Here is an 18,642-nt window from a genome sequence, read left to right on the forward strand (position 1 = left end):
CAGGCTGTTCAGGCAAGCACAGTGGATCGATTAATTCAATTTCCAAGTGAGTTGGTATAAAAATTTAAATAATATTATGTAAAACAAATTATTTTATATCAATTAACTTATCTTACGTAACATTATTACGTATAAAGAAATATGAAAGTATAAGAGAGGTCTGAAATAATAAATTATAGAAAATTCATTTAAAGGATATTTTCCATAGAGACAAAAGTATTCAAACATATTTTTCGTGGAGAAAGGGAAATAAAGAGGGCGGTTGCATTGGAATATTCTCGTGACAAAGTTGTGAAATGCAATGTTGTTAAAACTTTTTCGTATATACATGTGTGAAGGTGTTTTCAGGATATATATTTTTTTTCTCCTTTCTGTTGGAAAAACATTTGTGCGCGCATCTCTCTCATAAAAGTAACAACGAAAAATGCGGTATTGTTAGAAATTAACGACCAACAGGATGTAATTAGCCGGAAATGTTTGCGTCGATTGTCGTAACGGTTACTGAAATTTTAGAAAAGGATAAATTTTGTATTATTGGATTTATTTGTCGTACGAATTTTTGAAAAATTTATTACAAATTTTTATCATTTTTTCTCATTATCTATTTATCTATAAAAATTTTGCAACACGAGGTATAATAAATTTAAAATATAATTATACTACGTTTCACACACACATATATATATTTTTAAAAAATCTCATTTTTATTAATATTGTGATTTACACACATGTAGTCTGTTATATAAAACAATTTTAGAAAAAAAAAATATGAATTTATTTTTTAAAACTAAATATTCATACTTGTATCTTGATTCATTTATGCATTCAGAGTCCTTGTAACACTAATGGCACTGTAACAAGTTGAGAATAATTAATTATTATTAGACAACAAATTACGTACACATATTTTCTTCCATAAGAATATGGCCAGCACATTTAACTTTGCTCGGTATTCACGCTTGTCATGAGATGCTTACATATCTAGAGTGATCAGAATCCATTAAACTTTTCCTCCTCTGATCTTCCGATCTTTTAAACTTGATCCTGTCAATTTGCGATCAAGATTGAATCAAGAGTAACGTTTCATTGTTCAATAGAATGAAAGTCGATAAGGATAAATTATCATTAATTCCATAAATCAAAATCAACTTTATTCAACGTTATCCAATGAATTTATCTCTCCACGAGTTACTTGAATAGAATGAATCAAACGTTGTTAAATATTCCCTCTAAATTTTTTACCAATTTAATTTTTTACCAATAAGAAATTTTAATAATTTTGTTTAGGGATTAAACGATATCCTCAAAAATTTATACAAATTTACAAACGACGCAACAACTCGACGACAACAATTTTTCAATAAATATTATTATCAAGCAACGTTTCTTCCTATCTCTTAAGAATATCCTCCAATATCTTCTCATTTTCTTCTCACTTCGACGTTTCTCTTACTCCTTCGCTTTCCTCACTTTTGGCAATCCTTGTCCATCTTCCCCTCCCCTCTCCTCCCCACTGTTTCTTATCCCTCCATACGTTGGATATCGTGCGACGTCTCATTTAGAGGACAAGTTATACGAGGTCATTACACGAATCGATGATTCGGCCATCGTAAGACCATAAATTCTGCCGGCCAATATCGATTTCACCCGTGTAATACGCTCGTCGTTATAACTGACACACGCGTGTCGCGCAATTTATACGGACGCGTGAGCACAAACGGATTGTCCTATACAGGGTGTCATCAGACGCGAATAAAACTTCGTGGATCGGATTCCTCGATGCAACGAAACAAAGAGAATCAAAAAATTTTGTTCTCGAAGCTTTTTCTTGGTTATTTGACTGAATCGAAAGTTTGTATTTTTTTTTTACACATCTTATTCATTTAATGGCGCGCAAATAACGTTATTGATCGTAAATATTAATTAATTACTTGAAATTTTTGTTACGTTTCTAACAGCAGCGATATTGGAGAATTGTTATTAGAATATTTAAGCAACAATTATACGAGGTGTTACGAAATATAAGAGTATAATAAAAAGATATGTAGAGATAGATAAATTTTTTCTTTCGTGAAAAATATTTACGTTTCTGATAATAGCGATACGATTGCAAAATAAGAATTATTGAAATATTTAAATAATTCTCGATTTGCAAATTCGAAGTATTACGCGATACGTATTTGCATATTTTTAAAGTGAATTATCGATTTCATGAATCTGCCTCATAAAAAAACAGGAAAAGAAAAAAGAAAGAAAGAAATGAAAAGAAAAGTAGAGGAAAAAGGAATTACATTTCCTTTGTTTCCGCTCGAGTACGCCATTGAAAATCACGCGAATCGATAGAGCAATCGATAGGATAGGAGAATTCTCCTCTATGTGTAAATATCAGTTTCCGATAATCGTAGTATTTCCAAGCGAGTGAGACTTTGTTCACGTCTCGAATAAAAACGTTTTCCTTTAACCTTACTAGTATAATTTCTTCGTAGTGTTGGAATTAATTTCATTTCGCCATTCTTTCTTAACTTAACCTCAAAATGAACGCAACGTGTATTCGTACGTAACGTATTCGTGTATACAAGTGTAATTTAAGTGGTTAAGTGATCCAACTCGGGACAAACAAAGAAATGCAAACTTTTTATTTTTGATTTTATTTTTATTCTGCCTTGAAGAATTTATCAATTGGAATCTTTTTATTTTCATGAGTGACTAGAATAAATATTTTCATCTTCGAGATATTAAAATAAGGTTAGAGTGTGCCTATGAATTTCTTAAATCAATCAAAGTGAATTCACCTTTTCCAATTGAACGTTCGAATAGAAAACGTTAGTGCTTATACTTCTGCATTCTCGCGTGTTAATTTCCATGAATACAATGGGAGGATATAACTTGGCGTGGCATGATAGGGTAAGAATGAAATTTAATACGAACATACATTGATCAATTGTCAATTAATTCGATCTTGTTAGTAAGTAGGCATACGATAATCAACTATGCCCATTCAGGAACACTGTCAATGAACGTGTTGACAAGGTTTTATGTACCGTGTCTCGAGCAACGTTTTAGTATCCTGCGTATTATATCGAATAATTGGTTCTTTGTGTCACGTGTTCTCCTCGTTGAAACGTACGAATGCGATCGATCAAAGGTATTTTTTTCTAAATTTGTTTATTCTTATATTTGCCTAAAATTCTGGATAAAACGTAATAAATTTAAATTAAGAATCTATCTAAATCTTTTGAATAATTGTATCATTACTATTTTCAATACTTGAACGTGAAAAAAAATTTAACTTGTATCGAGTAATTAAATTAATATTTACATTTGAAACTTAATAAAGAATATTGATAAATTATTTAATTAATGTGATTAATTGTAGTAATCGAACATTATGAATAATTTAGTTTCTATAAATATAAATAAGCGAGTAAAATATTATGAAGGAAAGATGAATTAATCCCTCGGTTATTAAGTTGAAAAAAACTTCATATCTCAACATTTCTTATATAACTGAATAAATATAACATAAACATAATATCATTTTTGACAGATAAATTTCTACAGTGAAGTTACAGATATGAGTGAAGTCCATCATTTAGATAACAAAATGTTCAAGATGTATATATGTTATCAAAAATTAATTACATTAAGATAATTACATTAATTTCTATTGAAATTATATGTATAATTTATAAGATTAATTTTCAAGAAATTGATATACATTTTCTTGTTTTTAAATCAAGTAAAATTTTAAATATAAACATATGTAAAAATGATTTAAATTATTTTCTGATTATTAATAGGAATTATTAAGATTATAATATTCAATATTTCTTACATGTCATCAGTATTTAATTATTTCTAAAATACATAAAGTTTTAGATTATCAAGATTGAAATGTATTCAATATTTTTTAGATTTTGGATATCTCCAATATCCAATATAATATCAATATTTAATTAACTGTGAAGTGAACTTCATATAAGAGTGAACTTCAAATTATTTTCTACTTATCAATCTTCAATTATAATTTATAATTAAAATGTTATTTATATATTCCAATTTGATTTCCTCTTTTGAATGTTTTTTTTTTTTTTGCATATAAAGAAAAAAGCTACATCTCGTCATCGACTTTAATGGAAATATTTCAAGATCATTGATCACGGCCATAATCTTGTTGCCAATGTTTTATGTTATTAACATTACGCATATTTTAAGCGATAACAAATAATTTTACGATATATTTTATCTTATTATGATATCAGGCTTCAATAATATCACTCATTTCCAATGGCACACATGTTTCATTCAAAAAAAAATAAACGAGTATCGCCTCTTAATGCGTTCCTTGGGTAATCCCTGCAAAACGAGGTCAGGTCGAAGTTCAATTCGACTTTGACGTGTATACATGTACGCATTATTTTATTTTCCTTTTCACGTTGCATAAAGTTTAAATGGAAATAATAATAGTGGCTATTCGATTCGGTTCCTTAATATTCATTTTCTGAAAAAAAAAAAAAAAAACTCTAATTTACTGGTCAATAATATCAACGAAAAACTAGTTACAAGTTATAAACGTTTGCATTGAATAAAAAAAATCAGATTATAGAATTTATTTCATTCGTTTTTACCAAAATTTTAAATACCAATAAAACTCGTAATTTTATATACTTTTAAATTTCATCGATAACATTATTTTCATTGCGCAAGAGATACGAATATTTTCATGATAGGTCAGATGTTTTCGAACAATGCTACACAATATTCCTTTATCTCTTTATCTTTTTTTTTTTATTACACTGTAAATATTCGAATAAAAATTAATATAAAAAAAAGGGACAGGCGAAAATGAAGGACAGAAAAGCGTGTAATGAGAAAAATGAAAAAAGAAAAGAAAAGATGTGCGAAATGAAATGGGGGAGAGAAAATTATCCTTAACTTATGACATCATATTTTTTTAGATATTAAAGCTAGTACGTATACTATACACTGCGGCATACAATATAAAACCGCTCTCGCGAAATTTAGATCTCGCTTGTGAAAATTGAATTGTTTCGAAAATAAAGAATAAAAAAGTCATAATTTTTTAAATGTTACTAACATCTTCAGCTAATTAAACTTTTCAAGAGTCTTACTAATTTTCGCTCTGAATACCCGTGACGTTTGATAAACCTAACCTTGAAAATTTTTTATTTCAAGCATGCAAACCTAACCTCTTTCTTCAAAATTCACCATATTTTCGTACACTTCTTCTTCCTTCCCCTTAAAAATTATTAAACGATAATAAATTTCGTCCAAAAATTCGTACAAAATACAAATTCGTCCAAAGTTTTTCTCTATAAATCGTATTTAAATATAACCGTAGCAATTCACGTGTACAATATATAAAAAAAAAAAAACTAGGCAAAGAAGAAATTGGTCCAGAGTGTTCAGACCGTGTCGGAAATTTATTGTCTGTTTTACAGGATGGCATTCGCGCGTTCCTCTTCGCTGAATAAATTCGGCCGTCCATTTGAACGGACGCGAGATTGTCGATAAGCCTGTCCGTGGACATTAATCTGTACGCGAGTGGACCAAGGGAATGGTCCAGAAGAGATCACGGACCTGCGACCCTTGCCCTTTCGAATTATTCCCGCGTTTGTACCGACCCGTCACGTTTCGCACGCCTTGTCGTTACGAGCAGTCACGAGCAATTTCGTGGAATACTATTACCGAGGGAGGAAGAGAAAAAGAGGGAGAGAGAGAGGAACGAGAGAAATTTTCGTTCTGTAATTTTCAGTGTAATTTGCCTGAGAAATGCCCGAGAATGGTTAGAATGATAAAAATAATTGGTTCAAAAATGAATTAGTGAAAATTAAAACAGGTTTGGGTTTCGAATTATGTATGGGATTATTGTAGTGAATGATATAGGGATATAGGGATTTAGTGGAGGTATAGGGATTTTTAGGACGCGAAAAGAAACGTGTAAGGGTATACCGTTATTTTCTTGCGTTCTCCCACCGGATACTTTCGGCGTGAGAGAAATATTGATAATTCAGTATGAATCGCAGAAAGGCGATCTTCATGTATTTATTCAAACTTTGGAGCATGGTAGGCGCGGCTGTAAGAGAATTTGTATTCAAACTAAAAAGACTGTTCGAAATTCCTATCTTTTGCGAAATGTATAAAAGATGTTACCAAGTGTGCGCGTGTGTGTACGAGAAATCAGAGTAAAGTTGAAACATTGTTTTCCAAGTGAAACAGAGGATAGTTCGAAACTTCGTGGAACATTTATGGAAAATAAATGTTGAATTGGAGTAGCCATTGAAATTTTATTTGTTACCTCGCATGTGTTATTTGGAAAAGAAATTCTATAAAATTAATATATTAAATGAAAGATTAATGAAAAAATTAATATATACACAATTATTTTTTCCATAAATTATATCACAGAAAATTAGTAACATTGTTACATGAGAATATAGTATAAAGAATAATTTTTTATCATGTGAATATATATATAAATATAGACAAAGTCAACCGATTATCATCGAAAGAATTACTTTCGAATTTTCATTTCGCAGCCAACACGTTATTAATATTTGAAGTTTAAAAAACGAAACATATATATGTAAACGTTTCGAGTCATGTTCAATTGTATAATACATATATAAATATGACGTTTCTTGCGACATAGAATACTTTTTCAATTTCTCAAAAATATCACAACATTCGCAAATATCGAAATAATCTTATAGAGTGCATTTCAAAGATAAAAGAGTGTAAAATAACATAGTGTTCATCACTTTGTTAAGGAATCATTTCCTAATCGATGACAAATTAAATAAGTCAAACAATTCTTGAAGATAAAATTGTCAATATTTGAAATATTATAACATCGGACAAAATAAGAGAAGATTATTCATTCTGGGCACATTTTAAAAGAGAAAGAGTCTAAAATAACGTAGAATTTTACAGCTTTTTAGGGACTGTCTGCCATTCAATGACGAATTAAAATAGTGAAACAATTCTTCAGGAAAAAATTATGAATTTTTGAAATGCCATAACTTTTGACAGGAGCATCGAAGAAAGTTCAACCAAAGCTCAATTTAAAGGAGAAAGAGTCTAAAATAGCGTAGAATGCCACAGATTTTTCCAGGACCGACTACCATTCAATGGCGAATTAAAATAGTGAAGGTATTCTTCAGGAAAAAATCGTAAATCTTTGAAATGCCATAACTTTTTATAGGGACATCGTAGAAAGCTGAACGAAAGCTCATTTTAAAGGAGAAAGAATCTACAATAGCGTAGAATTCCACAGATTTTTTGGGGACCGTTTCTCATTCAATGGCGAATTAAAATAGTAAAGCTATTCTTCAGGAAAAAATCGTGAATTTTTGAAATGCTATAACTTTTGATTGGGACATCGTAGAAAGCTGAACCAAAGCTCATTTTAAAGGGGAAAGAGTCTAAAATAACATAGAATTCCACAGATTTTTTGGGGACCGTCTTCCATTCAATAGCGAATTAAAATAGTTAAGGTATTTTTCAGGAAAAAATCGTGAATTTTTGAAACGCCATAATTTTTGATAGGAACATCTTAGGAAGTTCAACGAAAGCTCATTTTAAAAGGGAAAGAGTCTGAAATAGCGTGGGATCCAAAAGTTTTTTCGTGCTCCGTATTTCATTCAATGGCGAATTAAAGTAGTGAAGCGATTCGTAAGGAAAAAATTTTAAATCTTTGAAATGCCATAACTTTTGATAGGGATATCATAGAAAGCTTAACGAAAGCTCATCTTAAAGAAGAAAGAGTCTAAAATAGCGTAGAATTTCACAGATTTTTTGGGAATCGTCCCCCATTCAATGGCTAATTAAAATAGTGAAGCTATTCATAAGAGAAAAATCATGAATCTTTGAAATGCTATAACATTTAATAGAGACATCGTAGAAAGCTCAACCAAAGCTCATTTTAAAGGGGAAAGAGTCTAAAATAGCGTAGAATTCCAGAGATATTTTGGGGACCGTCTTCCATTCAATAGCGAATTAAAATATTGAAGCGTTTCTTCAGGAAAAAATCGTAAATTTTTGAAATGTCATAATTTTTGATAGAGACATCGTAGAAAGCTCAACCAAAGCTCATTTTAAAGGGGAAAGAGTCTAAAATAGCGTAGAATTCCAGAGATATTTTGGGGACCGTCTGCCATTCAATGGCGAATTAAAATAATGAAGCGGTTCTTCAGGAAAAAATTGTGAATCTTTGAAATGCTATAACTTTTGATAGGAAAATCTTAGGAAGCTCAACCAAAGCTCAGTTTAAAGGGGAAGTAGTCTACAATAACGTAGAATGCTAGGGACATTGTAGAAAGCTCAACCAAAGTTCGTTTTAAAGGGGAAATAATTCCTAAATTTAGCCGTTCACTCTGCATCTTAAATTTTTCACATTCATATAAAAGAAAGCATATGATATAACATCGAAACAAATATTTTCCAGATCCTTTCATTCTATTCTGAAAAGATTTATATTTCTTAATCCAATAAAACGTTCCTTTCTTCGTTCGTCAAATTTTCGATTTTGCGAAATGAACGGATCCAACGAGTTATTGAAGAAAAAACGTCGTCCTGCTTCTCGTCTCGTTTCGTCTTTATTCCACTGCTTTTGTTTTCAATGGCTCACGGGCCAAAGGGTTCTTTCGGTTAATCGAGTAAACTTGTTCCCCGAAGAATGGTCATCGAGCGGAAGCAATTTCAAAAAGGAGGTATGAAAAAAAAAATAAATAAGAGAAGGCGGTCGAAAATTATTAAGAGAATTAGAAGAACTTTGATCCGAGAAAAATGTGCAGCGGCCTCGATTCGTCGAGGCCATGTCGTAAAACGAAAGGAACTCGATGCTTAAAGCTTGGAGACTTCACGGAAGAAAGAATCGCTCCGTTATCGGCCGTTCCTTTAATTAATCTGATTAAAATCAGCCCGAAGAATTGCTCAACACAAAGTTCCTTCTAACTCTGTATATTATATCTAAAATATATAGTAAAATAATAATAATACATAATTTATAATGCATATCAAGGAAACTGGTAGAATTGAATTATTCTCTTGGCAATTTTCTTCCTCGTCAGAAAGTTACAAATTGCTCATCTTTGAATAATAATAGTCCTATAATCTATATAACTATATATAAAATTATATATATATTACGTAAAATGTGAGAAGATAGATTTATAAATAAATTTTAAATATAGAGTTCTTTTTGATTGCATCATGCGCATATATTTTAATCGAAACGGAAGATGAAAATTAGTTTTGTTTGAAAGAATCCATACGTGATCAATAATATTGTCAATATTGTGCAATTATCGATCAATGATTTGATCTGATTAAAATATTCTGTATAACAAAAGTGCACTGCAGTGAATAAACAATATTATCGATTATGCGTAAGCCTTTCGATAAAACCAGTTTCAAATCAAACAATCCTAACCTCAAAATCGGAACTCGCACAAAACACATCAAACACGAAACTCGCATCTAAAATTCATCTATAAACCTATCACCCTTAACATTTGTCAACATGTCTACAAACTCGTAACCTCTGAACAATACCTTATATAATCCATAAGATGAAATTGTTCGAAAATTCATCAGCACGAGATCCCTCGAATCATCCTCCATCGTATCCGACGAGTTCCTTGGAAACTCGAGCGCGACTATCTCGTTGCACAAAGCCACGACCTAACCTCTTTGAGCCATCTTGGATAAATGATGTGATCTGATTGCACGTCATGCTTTACACGCGCGAATCCCCCATTAGAGTGATTGATATCCATTCAGGAAACGACAACCGTGCTAATAACACCGTGTGCACACCGATGCCATCGAACGCACGGTCGATAAAGTAGGAACACTATGCTAATTGCCGTTCCGCAAGACGATCGATGCGAAGGAAAATTCGTATTATCCTGGTTCCTTGGTCTTTGATCGATCGAATGAAGGCCGGTGAGTATTCAGCGTGGATAGATAATTCAAGTTGCGCGCATCACGTGTGAATCGATGTAACACCTGATACCATGCCAGCATAGGTGTTGATTGTTGCTCATTCCGATATGCTCGCAAGATTGCATTCAGATAGGGACGTAAGATTACTATTATATTCTATTCTGTAGTTATCTATGAAGAAGGATATAAGATTGAGGGAAATAGAGTATCTAGTGACTACCAGGGTTGTCAAAAGAATTTATAGAGAAAATCTATCCAACTTAACTTGATATATCGAGATTTTATTTAGATAGAGTTCTCTTACAATTTTTGGCTTCAAGAGAAAAAAATGATCGATCGGAGAATAATCAGAGGAATTTTCTATTATAGAAAAAAGATGATGTAATTTACTTTTCGATTTTTACAGATAGATTGAATCGTTCTGTACTTGAAAAAACAAGAAACCAATAATGTATTTGGATTGAAAAAAATTGTAAACAAAATATTCTCAAAAATCCTTAAAATTCTTAAAATCCAACACGAATTCAAATATTCAAAAATGTTTTTAAAAAGCCCATCGACAGAACATGGAAAAATTGCTGGAAATTTAAAACAGGGCAAATCCAGATATTTAAAATTTTATAAAAATCCATCCAGGACAAATTAAAATATTCAAAAATCCCAGGCGCAAATAGCCTGACGCAACAAATCCAAATAGACATTCAGTTTACACGACACTTTCGATTTACGATTAAATCGTGCCCGACGCTCGAAATGTCCTCGCATAAATACAAACCGCAGCCACCGCGTTACAACGATCTAATTGTGGCGAAATTAGTTCACGTCGATACCGCGAGATATCGCGATCGATGCTCGAGAATGGATATCGTTGGTAATCAGCTCACTTCAAAGCGGTAAGAGTGGCGATTTCGAGGTACACGTTTTCTCTTCTATACCGATGTGTATCGGTGATACACTGTAACGACTGGATTAAACGGTCACTCTAAAGCGTGCTTGTCCGTATAATCCGATTATTTTCCTCGTCCTCGGCTGTCTGGTTTTAGCAAATGCCCTGAAATTCGTCCTGGTATCAGACCGGAATTTCCCGCGTTACGTAATTCCGGATAATTAACTGGCATCGAACGAACGAGATTGTATCAGGAGCAAATATTTGTACATTGTTACTTTTCTACAGAGTGTGCAAATTTCGTAGTATCGAAACATGATAATTGCGAATATTTAAAAATTTTTATAGCGAGCAATTTTTGCAATAAAATAAAAATATATTAAAATTAAAATATTAAAATATTATGAATATTTATATTATTTAAAATTATAATATAACATAAAAGTGTTAATTCTCGATAACTGTATTAATTTTTGTTCTATAAACATTTCTTTTCGATATTCTCGTAAATGAAAATCGATTGGTATCTTGATGGATCTATCCATCATTGAAGCTAATTTTTTAACGAAGCACTTACGAGAGTCTTATGCAAAAAATTTTTCTTACATTACATCATAAAACAGATGATATCGTTAGCGTATAATATATAAAAAAAACTATTTAACATAAAGTAACAAAGCAAAATTTTCTTTTGGGTAATTGTCAAAATAAAATATTATTTCGATGACATCTACTTTAATCAGAAGTATATTGGTAAAAATTAAGATGCTCTCTTTATCCATAATTATACATCAAAGTATAAATTTGTCAAAGGGGAATTAAAACGATGCCTCTTCTTTTGAATGAAGTAAAAGGTAGACGTTTTATAAATTTGATTGTAACGTAATTTGATTGGTCCTAGGGAAATTTTATAAAGCACCAGTGTGTAGGTACGTATCCAACGTTTCTAGGGAAAAGCATACTAAAAGCGACACTGATTACACTGAGACAGGACGGTTGGTAATTGAAATTGTTGAATATCAGCCAATCAGTGTAACTAGAATCGTTACAGGTACGTGCTTGAATTTTAGAACACACTCAAGTTACCAAAGATTAGTGAAACTGTACGTTATAACTTCGTTACGACTTCTGGTTCATTCTCGAGTTTCGAATCGTGTTTTCTTAAAATATCTCCTGTGAAAATAACGATATAATAATTATTGAAGCGTTGAGAAAAACTATTTCCTATATATTTATTCGTATTTATTTATAATTAATATCGGAATTTTTATTTTAAAACTTTACATTTTATTAATTTTTAATTCTATTTGTTTCTCCGTTTCGACACGTTCATCGTTAGAAATTATAGGATCGTAAGAGTAACTTTTATCAATATAGGCAACTATTGGAAAATTATGGAATAGCCACTATTGTGCAATTGTTTTTCGACTGCAGAATGTACAGCTATTCATATCATTTTGCCTTTATATGTCTAAAATATTCAGCTCACTGGTAGAGAGTGTTCCAAGAGTGTATCTCTATAATAATAGAACAATGCCACGTCGTTCGACGTTTATAACAATCCATAAAGGATTACTATCTTTTATTATTCCGAAATAATGCCAAGAACTGAACGAGAGTGATAAAAGTTCGCGTCACATTTGTTCACATTTAAATCTATCCTTTTTTAATTTAACAATTTTTCGATGTTACAGGTTAGATCGAAGGATTATCATCGAATATCGATCTCAATCTCTGTAAGTATCTTAAAATTTTCTACATCCTCCTACATCTTTAAATAAACAAAATATTACTCGACTTAATCTTCGATCGAATAGTTTTTAAACTTTTTAAACTCGATCATACTTGTAACTTTATAGTCACCCTGTATATTCGAAATGAAGTTCTCTTAAATTTTTACCTCTCCTTTATTAAAATTCGACTTTGCATCGATTCATTTTTGAATACCAGAAACTTTACTTCCCCAAATTCGAGGACACGATTTCCAAGACACCCTGTATACACACTCTTTCCAAATAACAGTTAACACAAGGATCAAACGTGATATTCACGAGCATATCTCGATATTTAAAAAATTTTCTTCGTCATCTTCCACCAACGAGCGTGGGCGCTAAAAAGAACGAGAGTTACAACTTGTCCACGACTTGGATCAATGAACGAAAACGCTTCAATTATCGATCATGCTCGAGAGAGATGCTGAATAAACGCTTTCTTTCCAAATATATATATATACGAAAGAATTTTTGAATTTCTCAATTCAAAATTAAAATTTCCAAAATTAAAAGTTCCAAGTAGAAGAAAGATGCATTTATCTCTCCTTCAAATAATACACTAGAAAGTAACTAGCCTAAATATCCTACCATTATCTTCATCGCTCAAAAAAAAAAAAAAAAAGGATCTCGAAAAGATTGCAGCTCATAAATCAATTCTACCCTGTTCCATAACACATCGCACGTTTAACGCTGCTGTTGATCGTTAACTCTCCCCCCTCCTCCCTCCTTTATCTGCGCGCTACATAACCTGTAACCCGCGGTGTACATAACCTCTTCTTGTCGCTATCTCGGCCGACAACGTGAAACGAGTGGCATTAACCCGGGCTGAAACTGCACGAAATAACGTATGCAAAGCGGTGCATTAGCCGAGGCGTACATACTTTATTTACCATCCTTGCTCCTTGGTTTCTCTGGCTGTCAATATTGTCCCTATAAGGTTATTATTAATGACACCTTGCCACGTTTTCTCTGGAGCGTACACGGTTTCTGTGTACAAGGAAATCGGGTATATCGTTTGGAGGGATCGATGTTTCTCTGGAATACAATAATATTGTGATATTGGATTCGTGTTTTGCGTTTTTAAATTTTTTTCCACAAATAAAATTTCTTCGTAGAGAGAAAAAAAGTTAAATTTCGCATTTTAATTGATCTCGAGGTTAAAATTATAAGGGGATTATATAATTTATTCTTAGATAAGGAGGGTTCATTTTGCGAGGTCTTCAAGAGAGATTCCTCTTTTTGTTTTTTTCTTTATTTGAATAATAGAACGGAGTATTTGTCACATTCGAGAACTGGGTCAAACTGGTGCGGTTCGTGATTCCTTTTTGTTTCTTTTGGTGTTTGAAACGCTTGTTAGAAAGTTTTTGAGAAGGTGATTCCTGAATCTTTAACTGTGTTTTTATTGTCCTGGCTCTTTTTCCGATATTCGCATTCGATATTTCATTCCCTAAGTGGTTTATAGTCGATAAAACGTTTATTTCTGTAACCACGAATAAAGGGGTTAGAAAAAAAAGTATGGGGAGGTGTTTATTGGAAAAATAATAACGGTACGTTTGCTTTAAAAATAAAAACATGAAAGCAAAAGGTTTAATATTTACTTATCTAGAAATATTCCAATACATTTGTGAATTGAACAATTAACTAATGTTTGTAATATTAAGAACCTTTTTATTTTTTGTGATAGTTTTCTACCGGTTCGTTGAATTTTTACAATATTTATTATTAACCTTCTTGATAATTTTAATTTTATTAATTGATAAAAATAACGAATAAAACTTTTCCATGAATCCTATCACGAATCCTTAACAGAATCTTTATTAATTACGTGTGAATAATTTCCTGAATGATGTGAATATAAGAAGTGAAGATGAACAAAAAAAAAGAGAGGGGGGAACAATATCTTATCTTCAGTTCTACAATTAACACTACTTAATTTACATGTTTGGAAAACTTTGTTATTTCTTCAACTTTTTTAACGTATGCACATGAAGGATAAACGTGAGGCGAACATTATTTCTCAAACAGGGTTTCTTTGTTGTAAAGCTTCTTTTTATGCTGTAATTGAAACCAGATTCTCCTTCAGCTATTCCATAAGTACGTAGTACTTTTATACATGTGAATGGTACTATTTAGAACCAAATTAACACGCAAAGTTAAATATGTTATTTAAAAAAGTAAAGACAATTTTCAGTTCATCTTATCATCCTTCATTTTCACAATTCATTTATTCTCTATAGATTACCACATTTCGATCACTACATTTCATATTTAATTTAATTAATCGATCTTCCTTATTTGTTGTTAGAAAACAATTAAAATCTAATTCTGTCGATAAAAATCGATAAAATATGAAAAATATTTCGAACATTTGTATAGATAATTTACAAAACAAAAAAAAAGTATAACTATAATGAATGCTACATTGGATATTAACAATTAATAGTTTCGTGGCGCTAGTATCGCGTCATCAATCACATCGCCGTATCTTTCTCTCCAATTTATCCAATTCTCCCCGAAAAGGTAAAAATTTTCTTTCGAAAAATGAAAATTTAGCGGCAGCAATCGGTCGATTTAAGTGGAAATTCGAACCGTGAACTGGTCTCAAAGGGAATCGCAAGAGAGAATTCGTCGAGAGAGGAAAAGCCTCCTTCTCGTAGACGTCTTGTTAAGATCGATCTCGCTTTCTTAGTCCCTTCCACTCTCGGGGGGGCTGCGATGAGCCGTATAATTAATAGCCTGTTGAGCATGGCAGGCTCTGGATAATAATTTCACGCGAAACGATCGTTCTCGTTCTTGTAAAAGCATACGTAAGTGGAGGAGCATAACTGTCTAACCGCTTTTCGATTCAGTTGGTGAACAAGACGTCGAACGAGTTGAATTCGAAATCAACAGGTGTGGCGTGTTTTTGAATTTTTTTTTTCTCTCTCTCCTTTAACTTTCTGAACAAACAAAAAAAAATTCAGATTCTTAGATCTTCAAATTTTTCTTGTCGTTAAAAATTGGGAAAATTAATATCAGACTTTTTCCTGATCTGATCGTTCGGATAAGAGTATTTCGAAAATGTGTGGAAATGCATCGTGTCGTACGCGATATTATTATCGAAAATCTGGTATTAATCGAATAGTAATATATGGAAGTATATGGAAAGGGTTGGTCGACAAAATAAACGGCGAGTATAGTTGTTGGTGAAAGGAACATATGCTGGACGAAGTAACAATATTTTCCGCTTGTCACGCGGAAACGCCATCGAAATTCAATCTGCTGTTCGAACGAACAGCAGCTGCAAATCGAATTTGCCGCCTGAACGATGGTGGTGGAACGCCATAATGTGGTAACCAAACGGGCGAAGAAAAGAAAATGGCGGTAAACGAGAGAAGAGGATATTCTCTCTCTCTTTTTTGCAATATTTAGAGAAATATGTTATTACAAATATTACTCGAAAGTATCTACTTAAAAATTTGAGAAAATATTAAATCTTAGGTTATTTTTGTTCTTTTGTCGATATCATTTTTCCAAAATATATTCCACTTTATTATTAATATGTGATTCAATATTCTATTCGTTATTCTGTTTTTCCCCGAAACTTTTGCTCGTTTTATTTTTGCAGAATAGTTGAAAAATCCGAGAAGGGGTATTCTAAAATAATACCTATTTTAAATTTTAAATATTCTTCGATTTTTATTCAAAGAAAACGCGTCAATTTTCATATAAAATTTCACATAAATGTCCATAAGAAAAATAAGTACAATTTTCCAATATGCGCATCTACGAGCCACGGACTTTGCTCAAGTGAACACATGTCGAGATCAAACACGTCGCCATTTTCCTCTTACGTTCTCCGACGACGCGGAAATTTAACGATTAAAGAAAAGAAACATCTCTCAACAGCTCTCTTTCAACAAATTTTTCCATTCTTTTTTTATTGCACATCTTGACTGAAACCGTGATAGCAACGCTCCCTCTTCGGGCGTAGCACGAATTGTACCGCAACTTTGACACCGTTCTTTCAACGTTAAAAAAACTAGGGAACGATCGCCGCGCGTGTGACAACGCTCTTTTTATTATGCTTTTGTAACCACTTTTTGTCCCTTGCTTGTCGCGCACTCGCCACGTGATTGTTTTTCCTTTCCTCGTTTCCTTGCTTTTTTCTCCCTTTTTCTCTCTCTCTCCCGTTATCGAACGATTTTCTTTGTGAACGCACGCTCTTTTACGGGCGTTAATTTTTCGTTGGAACGCGGATTAAAAGTTTAATGGAAAGGTGATGGAATTCTTGCGAAAACTTTCCACGCTCTATCGTTTGGAGGGAAAAAATTATCATCGGTTGGTAATTGGTAAAATTTTCGACGAATAATCTTTAACCTAACCTAACCACTTGATTATAAAAATATTGATTTATAATACGTGTTTGAAATGATAGAATTAATGTAGCAGGTAATTAAATACGTAATTTAATTTGAATATTTTTTTAAACGATTCATATCGTTTTAAAATAAAAACGATAAAACTGATAATTATGTTTTCTTATATAACGTTTCTTCCGTATACCTTTTTTTATCGTCATTAATCATTGTAAAGTAAAGTCGATTAAATAAGATGGAATTTGCTGCAATTATATTATATCTGAAATGCAAAAATGATTTGATAATATTTTAAAAAACAAATAGAATGGATTTTTAAATTGAAATTAAAAATTAACATCATGTTTTGCAATATTATTCTCATCGAAGAAGAGAATAAAAGTAAATCAAACGATTAATCTTGACTGACGTGCCGCTATGTTTCGAAACATTAAAAAGTAATCGTAAAAAAAAAAATACATAGAGACGTTTTAGATGATATCTTTCCAAAAAAGACATGTATCAAAGCCCTGTCATAAATCAATTGTAACTGACGTTGTTCATCTCTTTTTCTCTCTTTTATTCCCCCGTTCATCTGAAATGTTTATCTAGATTCTTTAAAGAAAATATTTATTTCGACTTTCTATCAAGTTACTATCTAAAAAAAAAAAAAAATTTATAAGTATCTTTATTTCAAATAATATTATTATATTATCGATTATTTTATATCTCCTTATATTATTGATACATAAAGTGACGTTTTCTTTTTTCGTCTTTAAAAAATCAAAATTGATCGATCTCTTCTCCTCGAGTCTCCATACGTTTGCAACAAAATTTCATTCCACTTTAACTTCTCTCTCCAGAATAACCTACAATTCGTATCGATCACACCGCTATCTGGCGGCGATATTATTGAAAACGAGCACGTAGTTGGGCTATCGCGAAACGTTCAGTGAAATTTGCATAAAATCAATTCTTTCAACATTTCTGACCGTGCCCGTACTTCGAATTAAAAAATAACAAAACGAGAATCACGCACACAGTTTCCCCAAACTCATAATTCCTCTTCTTCGTCCACCGTCGACGCAATCTCATCTTCCCATCTTTCGTTGGAATTATCACTATAGATAAATATCGATATTCATTGAGATGAAATTAAAATTCCTATTTTTTTTTTTAAATTAAATTTATAATTAGAGATGTTTGATAAATTTTCGAAATATTATTGATATATCGATAACGTGTAGAATAAAAGTAGTTGAAAAAACTTTTGTTATAAATAATATTTTTACGTACCTTAATAATTTTCGATTAAAAAATAATAAAAAATTCTGATTCAAATACATATTCAGAAACTATCGATGAGATATCGATAATCGATAATCACAATTTTACAGTCGCTCGCTCACTCATATCGTTCCTTCAAACGCTTCGAATTTCTTCTTCTCCTTTGCAATTTGCATTTTTTATCATTTTACTCGCGCCCGATCGCGATATCTGTCAATTTCTCCTTCCATTCCTGATTTTTCCAAGTGAAAAAGTAATTGGCAGCCGATTTGTAACCTCGATTATTTCCCTCGATGCAATTTCGCTTTATATATCGAAGCGTCGAGTAAATAGCGAGTCGCTGATGATGGAAAAGTTTAGTTTTAACATGGCGGAAATGATCGATTGTGAC

At 31.8% G+C, this 18,642-nt stretch overlaps 2 protein-coding genes and 1 long non-coding RNA gene across 9 annotated transcripts in view; 1 reads left to right on the top strand and 2 right to left on the bottom strand.

The window, feature by feature from the left end:
- The window catches only part of LOC107998516 (uncharacterized), a 115,715-nt gene that overhangs the window by 45,537 nt on the left and 51,536 nt on the right, over positions 1–18,642 (bottom strand). The window lies entirely within an intron of this gene.
- LOC107998511 (trichohyalin) overlaps positions 1–18,642 on the top strand; it is a 55,410-nt gene that overhangs the window by 7,152 nt on the left and 29,616 nt on the right. For 4 of the 6 annotated variants that reach the window (XM_062081272.1, XM_062081274.1, XM_062081273.1 and 1 more), the window contains exon 2: positions 12,550–12,591. The exons of the other annotated variants lie outside the window; for them this stretch is intronic. In XM_062081272.1, the coding sequence (XP_061937256.1) occupies positions 12,550–12,591 (42 nt within the window). The remainder of the gene's footprint in view (positions 1–12,549; positions 12,592–18,642) is intronic. 6 annotated transcript variants of the gene reach the window in all.
- Positions 3,828–10,198, bottom strand: LOC114577639 (uncharacterized). The gene is made up of 2 exons (XR_003697864.2): positions 9,577–10,198; positions 3,828–4,501 (listed from the first exon to the last, which is right to left on the bottom strand). It is a non-coding gene; the product is annotated as an uncharacterized LOC114577639 (long non-coding RNA).

The sequence above is a fragment of the Apis cerana genome, linkage group LG11 (assembly GCF_029169275.1).
Source record: "Apis cerana isolate GH-2021 linkage group LG11, AcerK_1.0, whole genome shotgun sequence".
NCBI lineage: Eukaryota > Metazoa > Arthropoda > Insecta > Hymenoptera > Apidae > Apis > Apis cerana.